The sequence below is a fragment of the Monoraphidium neglectum genome (genome assembly GCF_000611645.1).
Source record: "Monoraphidium neglectum strain SAG 48.87 unplaced genomic scaffold scaffold01633, whole genome shotgun sequence".
NCBI classification, from domain to species: Eukaryota; Viridiplantae; Chlorophyta; class Chlorophyceae; order Sphaeropleales; family Selenastraceae; genus Monoraphidium; species Monoraphidium neglectum.
The window spans coordinates 5,292-13,735 of record NW_014011995.1 but is presented as its reverse complement, the minus strand read 5'-3'; the positions used below and the strand labels follow the sequence as shown (position 1 = coordinate 13,735).

At 60.1% G+C, this 8,444-nt stretch overlaps 2 protein-coding genes across 2 annotated transcripts in view; one reads left to right on the top strand and one right to left on the bottom strand.

The window, feature by feature from the left end:
• Positions 1-1,311: 1,311 nt before the first annotated feature.
• MNEG_8540 (gluconolactonase precursor) lies at positions 1,312-2,971 on the top strand (the record flags this gene model as incomplete). The annotated part of the gene is made up of 4 exons (XM_014042989.1): positions 1,312-1,418; positions 1,624-2,022; positions 2,218-2,327; positions 2,577-2,971. 4 exons carry the CDS (start codon positions 1,312-1,314, stop codon positions 2,969-2,971), a joined length of 1,011 nt encoding a protein of 336 aa, XP_013898443.1.
• Positions 2,972-6,098: 3,127 nt separating this feature from the next.
• MNEG_8539 (hypothetical protein) overlaps positions 6,099-8,444 on the bottom strand; it is a gene marked incomplete at both ends in the record, with an annotated part of 4,150 nt that continues 1,804 nt past the window's right edge. The window contains 5 exons of the mRNA XM_014042988.1: positions 6,099-6,296; positions 6,562-6,660; positions 7,169-7,240; positions 7,567-7,634; positions 7,905-8,061. Of these exons, the coding sequence (XP_013898442.1) occupies positions 6,099-6,296; positions 6,562-6,660; positions 7,169-7,240; positions 7,567-7,634; positions 7,905-8,061 (594 nt within the window). The remainder of the gene's footprint in view (positions 6,297-6,561; positions 6,661-7,168; positions 7,241-7,566; positions 7,635-7,904; positions 8,062-8,444) is intronic.

Genomic DNA, 8,444 nt, shown 5'->3' with positions numbered 1-8,444 from the left:
CCGCAGCCGCCGCAGCAGCAGCTGCTGCTGCGGCAGCGGTGGCGGCGCTGTACTGCTGCTGCGCGCTGCGAGTGAGGATCCCCTCGTGCAGCGACTCAATTGTGTGGTCGGGCCGTTTGTACCATTCTGCGAAAGGGTTTGCAAGCGGGAGACAAAGGGGTGGGTCCGAGAGGGGAGATCAAAGACCCCTTCAGTTGGAGAAGGTGTGGAAACGCAGGGGAACATGCACATACGCACGCTCTCACGTGGCGGGCGGAGGGCGGTCGCTCGCCCCCCGCGCAAGGCGAATGGGGGCACGCCCTCGCCGCCGCCGAAAAACACACGCGCCGGCCGACTCGCCGGCGCCCCCCCGGCGGCAGTGGGCGCAGAGGGGAGCAGCAACGGCTCACCCGACTGCAGCATCTGCCGCCGGGCAGCTATCAGCCGCCGCCGCCGATCGGCCTCCTCCTCTGCGGACCCCTCGTCCTCGTCACCCTCTGCCTCCCTCTCTTCTTCACTCGTCAGCCGCCGCCGCCGCTGCGGCCGGGGGTCTTGGAAGCCGGCAGACCTGGAGCCACCCGCTGCCTGCTCCGCCCTACCGCCGCGCCAGTCGCCGCCGCCTGCCGCCTCGTCGTTTCCAAACCCCTGCTGCCGCCGCCCGTCCCGCTCCCGCTCCTCGAGCCTACGCCGCTGCTGCAGCAGCGCCGCCCGTCCGCCCCTGCCACCGCCGCCGCTGCTGCCTCGGCCGCCGCCGCTGTCTGCAGCGAGTGCGGGCGCGCCGCAAAGCGGTGCGATGCAAGTGAGATCCGGGGCGGCGGGGTGGATTTACGCCCTGTCTGCAGCTGCTATGTGAGCTCTGCTTGTCAGCATCAGCAATGCGGTTGAAATAAACCTCTACAAGCTCCCTCTCTGCGTGACGGTCCACTCAATTGGCACAATCGCCATGCAAACGCGTGGGGCGTGTCGGACATGGTGTGTGCGCTGCTTCGCCGCTGCTGCTGCTGCTCGTCTGCGCGGCGCACCTGACGTGTCCCGTTCGTAAGCGCAAACAACAATGTCTCTGAAACGTGATGCCATACCCCATCTAGGGAGGCAGCGGGCGCATGGCGCCCCCCGCGACTGCCAAGATCGCATGTCGAAAGCTCCACTACCGATGATGTCAATAGGTAGAGTGGTAATTTGCAATCTTTTCAAAATGAATCATCAGTGATGTAATCTGAGACCCGCCCTCCGTTCTTATTCACGAGTGACAAGCAGTGACCGGCTGCGCATCCCTCATTCGACATACAGAGGGGTGCCTCGCCATCAAAGACCATAACTAGCGTCATCAAGATGCTTCATGGTCGAGCAGCGCTGCTGCTGGGTCCTGCGTTGGCGCTGGCGCTTGCGTGCGCGAGCGCCGCTGTTGCAAAGGAGATTGGCTGCCGCAGCCGCTTTGGGTGAGTCCCCTCTTTTAATGCAGGGTTTTTTTGAATTATCAGTCTAAATATAAGCAGCTGAGATGCCTGTCATGGAACACCAAGGCTCTCTGAAAGCGTCCGCCATCACGGGGCCCAGCAAGCCGCTGGCCAAAGCCATGCACTGCGCTGGCTCCCATTGATCACGAGCTCGCACATGCCTTGCCCTCCGCGCCAACACCCGCAGCCCGTTTATCGAGGGTGCGGCGGTGGACAAGGCCGGCAACCTGCACGCTGTCGACTTCGGCCGCGACCGCGGCGCCGTCGGGCGCGTCGACGGCGCGAGCGGCGCGTGCGCGGCCGCGCCCGCCGCCGCCGTCCCATCCGCCATCCTCAACGGCCTCAGGGTGCTGCCAGACGGCTCCCTCTTGGCCGCTGTCACGGACCAAAAGCGCGTAGTCCGCCTGCAGGTGGGCGGCCGCGTGACGCAGTTCTGCGCCGACAACGCGATGGTCGCCCCCAACGACCTGGCCATCAGCCCCAAGACCGGATTTGTGTACATCAGCGGCCAGGCGTATAATCCGGACACCAAGGCCGGCGACGGGGACGTGTGGCTGTGCCGCAAGGCCGGCGCGGCGGCGGTCAGGTGCGTGGGCCGGGGCCGTGGGCGGGCAGCTTCGCACAGCAATATTTGGCGCGCTGCCACAGCTGGGCTTGAAATGAAGCGCAGCCGGCCTGGTCGAGCTTTCCATCTCGCATGAGTCCCAGATTATCCGCCCCTGCCTGAAGTCCCAGACCCTAGGACTGTCTGCTCAGTGTCAGCCAATCACATGACTCGCAGGTTGGCCCAGCTGGGCCGCACCAACGGCATCGAGGTGTCTGCGGATGGCAAGTGGCTGTTCGTTTCGGAGGCGTTCAACAAGAACAATGCGCCCGTCTCAAATGTGATCTGTGAGTAGTGGGAACATCAAGCGCGCACTAGTATAGCCACCTCTGTGGGTGCCACGCAGACAGTGCTCCAGGCCAGCGTTTCACTGGGACTCAGATACCTGATTTGTCGGCCGGTTGTGTGCCAAAGCAAGTGCTTATAAAGCTGCGATAACACCCCGACATGCACACGCACACCTGCATGGAGCTCGTGCGTTCTGCCCCGCCATTGCTTCCACACATTGCCAACGGGCCCCCTGCTCCTCCCGGCAGGGCGCTACCCCATCAAGGGCGACGGCACGCTTGACGCCGCGGGGCGGGGCCTCACCTTCGACTTCAGCCGAGAGGGCAAAGGCAACATCGACGTCGACGGCATGCGGCTGGACACCCAGGGTCACCTTTACGTAACCCGCAACAACGGCGGCGAGGTCGTCGTCATGGACCCGATGGTGACTAACAAGGTTATCAGGCGGATACCCCTGCCATTCAGCTCTCCCTCCAACCTCGAGTTTGGAGGCCCTCAGGGGCGCACACTTTTTGTGGTCGGGCGCTGCGGCGTGGGGACCCCTTGGGGCACTGGCAGCGGCTGCGTGGAGGCCGTCCAGGTGGCGGCGGCGGGGCAGTACTGGTCAGGGCTGCAGCAGGGGCTGCCCAGGCTGCAGCTGTAGGGTCAAGTGGGTCTTGAGACCGGGTCCAGCCGAACAGCTGCTCATTGCGGGGCGTTCCCCATCCCTGGTTGTTGGAATGGACACTAGTCACATCCCTTTTGCAGCCATTTTAGCTGCTGAGCCGGCGCCGCTTGCTGCAAAGCAGTGCCGCGTCTGAAGAAAACCCCAAATTCTGGTACTGTGCTTGCAACGCGTCCTTGTGCTGTTGCCCAACTTTTGGTCACGCCATGACTGTGGATATTATGGACATGGTTCCTTGCAGCCATGCCTGCTGTTGTGTGTCCTTGCGATATGATGGTTTGAAGGCAGCACTTTTCATGCAACCTTGGAATACACGATGGAAAATGATATCGCATTACCAGCTTCAATTGGCAATACAGCCAGTGAATTAATACACAAAAATATACTATTTGTGGGCCCTTTTGTGGGTCGCCACAGCAGAGTGTTGAGTTTGCATATACACAAGAGGGTGCAGCCAATCAGACACCACGGGTGCCGCCATTGGGGCCTGCCGCTGCCTCCTGCCGCTGCAGCTGCCCCTGCAGCTCCTCCGCCTTGACCCAGTTCAATGAGAATCGGTACTTCCAGGCCCGGCCGCCATCCAGGGGCAGCAGGAAGCAGTGCATGTGCAGGTGGTCCACCGACCGCCACGGCGGCTTGTGGAATCCGAAAAGCGTGCCGCCGCCGGCCCCGTCGAGGCCGCCCGCCTCTGCATCAAGCCCCGGCAATTCGCTCGGCCCCTCCAGCAGCCCCCGTGCCGCGCCCCCGCCGCCGCCGCCGCTGCCGCCGGCCGGCCCGCCCCGCCGCCCGAACAGCCGCTCGCAGCAGGACGGGCGCCGCACGCGGCCGCTGCCGCCGCCGCCGGCGTCCGCAGCCGGCTCGTCTGGGAGGCCTAGGCGCGCCTGTTCCTGGGCCAGGACTTGCTGCCCCACCTGCTGCATTCGTCGGACGAGGTCTGCGCCTGCCGCGCCTCGCAGGCTCCGCGTGTTGGGGATGTGCGCTAATGGGCACACGAGGATGTGCAGGCGCGCCGCAGGGCGGCGGTCGTAGATCGCAAACACCTCGTCGTCCTTTTGAGGGGAATAATAGGGTTGGATTGCGTTTTGTATACCCCACAGGACAGGGCGCAAGGCGCGAGGGACTCACTGCTGCTGGAGAGGCGCTCATTCCATTGAGGTCAAATCCTGCATACCGTATTCATGAATGCCCACAAGCCGCAGCACCCCCTGGCAGACTGCCTGGGGCCACTGAATATCGCGTATAGCGCTCCAACCTGGTACAGCACGCGCCCTGGATAGGCCTTGGGGAGGGTGCAGAAAATGCAGCTGCGGCTGTGGCAATCCTCTGCGGTGCCAGGACTGCTGCTGGCGCCTGCGCCCATGACGCCCGCACGGGGCGAGGGCCGGCGCAGCCCCTGGACCTGAGTGTAACACTGAGCCAAACCAATTTCGCAGCGTTTTGCTCCCGCTAACCGCGATTGTGGAGCAGCTAGCATGCGATCTTGAGTGCAAGTTTATTACTAGGCATGTGACGATTAGGCTAATCTGGATTTTGGATGTCTAATTAGACTCTAATTTAGCTAATGTCTAATTAGAGACTACATTAGCCTTCGAACTTAGAACCGCGGCAGCTCGGGCGAAGCTGGGGTAGGGCAGCACTGGTGGGGCTCTCTTGTGCGTTGTATACCTTCCATACCGCTCATAGTAATCATCTCAAACATATTGAGCAAGTCATACATCCAGGGCAGCGCAAGTTGAGAATGAAATTGCGATCTGACCTGGCGGCCTCTTCGGGGCAGTTGTGCTCTAGATGCGAGTCAGGTGTCGTTTCTGCCATAAATACATGAAATGCAAAATTGTGAGGATGTTGGACTGGCCACGTAATGGAACTCGTGTTCTGCCATTGACCTCAAGAGGGCGAAGCAGGGCCCTGCTGACGTGGGATCCCTGCCACAACCTTAAACGTAGGGCTCAGTCATGCTCAAAGTGCTGATCAAGTCATATATGATCCAATACGACACGTATGCCCAGTCTACGCGCGCCAAGTGGTGTGCAGCAAGCCAGATCACTGCCAGCAGCCTCTGTCTACCCTGCAAATGTCTAACCTGCAAATGTCTAAATTAGACCGCCGTTTTTCAGGATTTCTAAGTTAGAGTCTAATTTTAGCTAATTCTAACGGTCTAAATCCGAAGTGCACCACCCCTATTTATTACGTATGAGGCAAATAGCTGCACGGACGTTTTAATGCAGAGAAAAATAATACTCCAATCGAACCCGACCAGCTGACATGGAAAGCCCTTAACATCAGAGTGTGAGAGCCCCACCACCACCGTCGCCCGGATGACTCAGGTGATCAGGCGGCAGCACAGCAGCTGTGACACTATCGGAGTCGTCAACACTGGCCAAAAACACATGTTGAGCAATTTTTACAACATGAAGTTCATTGAGAAATCAATGAGGGGGCGCACATGGCTGCAATGTTGCTGGCAGCATTGACGGCTTTCTTGACTCATGCTCCACGCGACGTTCAACAGGGCGGGGCTGCCGCCTCTGGAGGCCATCACGGATTAAGAGCGACGGATAATGGTACAAAAAACAGGCGCTGATTCCCGCTGTCAAACAACAGATTCGTCCAGGCATGGTGCACATGCGATCGTCTCACGAAAACTGCAACAGGTTGCATGTTGAGCCAACACCCTGGCAGCTCACTCGACACGGCAGCGGCGCCATGCCCTCGCATAGAACTAGATATTCAAGAAGTTTTGACTTGTCTTGATGTAAGATTGCGGATAGTCTGGGATGTTTTGACAGCAGCAACTCAAGCGATACGCCCAAACCAGCATGATGATACCGCGGCCCCCACCCAACACCCACCCCCCTGGACCCCCAACTAAAGCACAAGCTGCGTGCGCTCCAACTCCAGGTGCAACACCTGGGCCGCTTTGTCTTGTTGCCCCATAGCACCCACTGAACCAACCCCCCAAACCCACCGTGCCCCCCCTCCAGCTGGCCCAGTCCAGGAGGGCAGCGCAGATACCACCACAGCTCAAGGCCGCCCCTGCGCTGCGAACTGAGCACCCCCCAAAGCCGCCCACTCGCGCCCCCAGGCCGCGCGTCCCCCGCCACGATCAGATGGATACGGAGGGGACCACCCCCTGGCTCGTGAGCCCGCCCCTCTGGTTGGGCGGCGGGCTGGGGATGAGTACGGTGTATGGCAGGCCGCCCGGCCTTGCGGCCCTCGCGGCGTTGCGCTCGGCAATGGCCGTCTCGACCCGCGACTTGACGTCTGCCACGTACTCCTTGTGGAGCGCGACTGCCTTCTCGTCCTGTGCAACAGGCGCGTGTGCCCGGTGAGCGGGTGAAGAGGGCAGCGGACACAACCTGTGGCGACGATCGATTGACCTTGGGCCTGCCTGAGCGGGGGCGAGTGGTCCACGTCCACCCCCAGCCAAATGATGCCACACCACCCTATCACACGTATGCTTCAAAGTGTTCCCCTTGATTTCCTTGAGCTGCAAGCAGTCAGGGCTGTACATCGCGCGTAAGAGCGTGGGCCTCACTGGGAAAATGGGTGCAATTGTGGCTCCTCACCGTGAGCCATCCGGACAGGTCTGATTCGTCGGTAATGTAGAGCTCCTCGTTGGAGTGCGTGGACAGCAGCAGCAGCACAAACATGTCAATCAGGGTCACCTGCAACAAGCAAGTGTGTGGGCGCTTGTGTGCGGGGCACTGTCTTTTGTTCATTTGTGTGTGTGTGTGTGTGTGTGTGTGTATGTATGTGTGTGTGTATGTGTGTGTATGTGTGTGTGTGTGTGTGCGTGCGTGCGTACGTGCGTACGTGCGTGCTGCGTGAATGCGTGCGTGCGTGCGTGGGTGGGCAAGCACACAGGTGTGTGCGTGCGTTGGTGCTGGACGGTGCTGCCTGCTTATTTTGCCGGCACGGCAAGGAACAACCCCTCCTTTTCCCCATTCCCATTCAGCATGTCGTATGATAGCCGGATTCCAGCTCCCATTCAGGAAGGGCTGCCACTGCTTTTAAAGTTGCTTTGGCATTCGCGCATGATAAAATTGTCAGTTTCTGTCAACAATGGCCATTTTCAAGCAATGGTCATCAATGCCTAAGTGGCGTTTCACCTGCAGGCACAGCATTATCTGTGGTGGTCTGCAGGGCTGCGCATTCCCCAAGGGCACTGCGCACCTCCTTGTTTGACAGGAACGACAGCAGCAGCTTCTCAAACTCCTTACTCTCCACCTTCAAAGACTTGAGCCTCTGGGAAGAGGATGCAACAGCGGCAGCGCGCGGGTATGGGCGCGCAGCAGCACACCAAGCAGTGGAGAGGGGCTTCACGTGGAGCGCCAGTCGTGACGGCGTGGTGATAGCACAGGCACCGTGTGGAACTGCCAAGGCAGGGCCAAGGCGCTGAGCCTCCCACAAGCGTGTGCACAGCAAGCACCAAAGGAGTGTGTGCGCTTTGCCAACGGCCCCGGGCACCAGGCTCGCTGAGGGAGGAGCATCAGTGGAGCGGACACACGGCTGAGTGCGAAGCTATCTAAACAACATGCACGGCAGGGCCCGCAACAAGTGCAGGCAACCACCTCGTAATCGCCGCTGCCCGGGATCGGCATGGGCTTGGCGATAAGCGACGGCCTGTTGGGCATGTATCCTGGAAGAGTTATGTGAAGGAAGTTTTGAGGGCGCCATTTCATAAGGTACGCTAATCTTTTATACGTAGTTAGCTGGTGGGTGTGCGGGATGGTAGCGGTGTTACCCATACGGCATTCACATTCAGCTTCGTCAGGACTGACAGCAGCCCAGCTGGCACAATCCAGATTGCCACCCCCCACCCGTGATTGACACAATCATTTCACATACAAAAGCAGGAGTGCAATTGGCGTCGTTTCAAGCTGGTGCAAGCGTGTGACCACCCGCGCACCTGAGTAGTCGTACTGGTCAAAGTTGACTGCCGAGTGCAACATTGGGATCCAGGCCAACGTGGTCAGCACGAACACCAGGTCTTGCCTGGTGTGGAGGCTGGGCCAGCCCTCTTTGATGTCAGGGTGGCCTTTCTGCCTGATGTCCTCCCACCAGCCCTGAAGGGACGACAGAAAGGGGAGTGACATTGGGCAAACATTGAAATTGGCCCAGGCACATGCACTGGGAGGGGAGAAGGTAGGGGCCGTCGCAAGAGGGGAAGTCAGGGGAAGGCGGGTCGCCAAGCAACCCATGCACTCGTTGCGCCCGCTGCGTACCCCTCGGAAGTGTGGGCAACACCGCCGTCCCGTCGTCCTGCATCTGTATTGTCAAAGCAGCGTTGCCCAGTACCAACCGGCCGGCCATAACCCTCCCAAACGCGCGTGCACACGCACAACAAATGCCATATGGCACGCCACACAAACACACAAATACACAAACCCACAGACACACAGACACAGACACCCAGACAGACAGACAGACAGACACACACACACACACA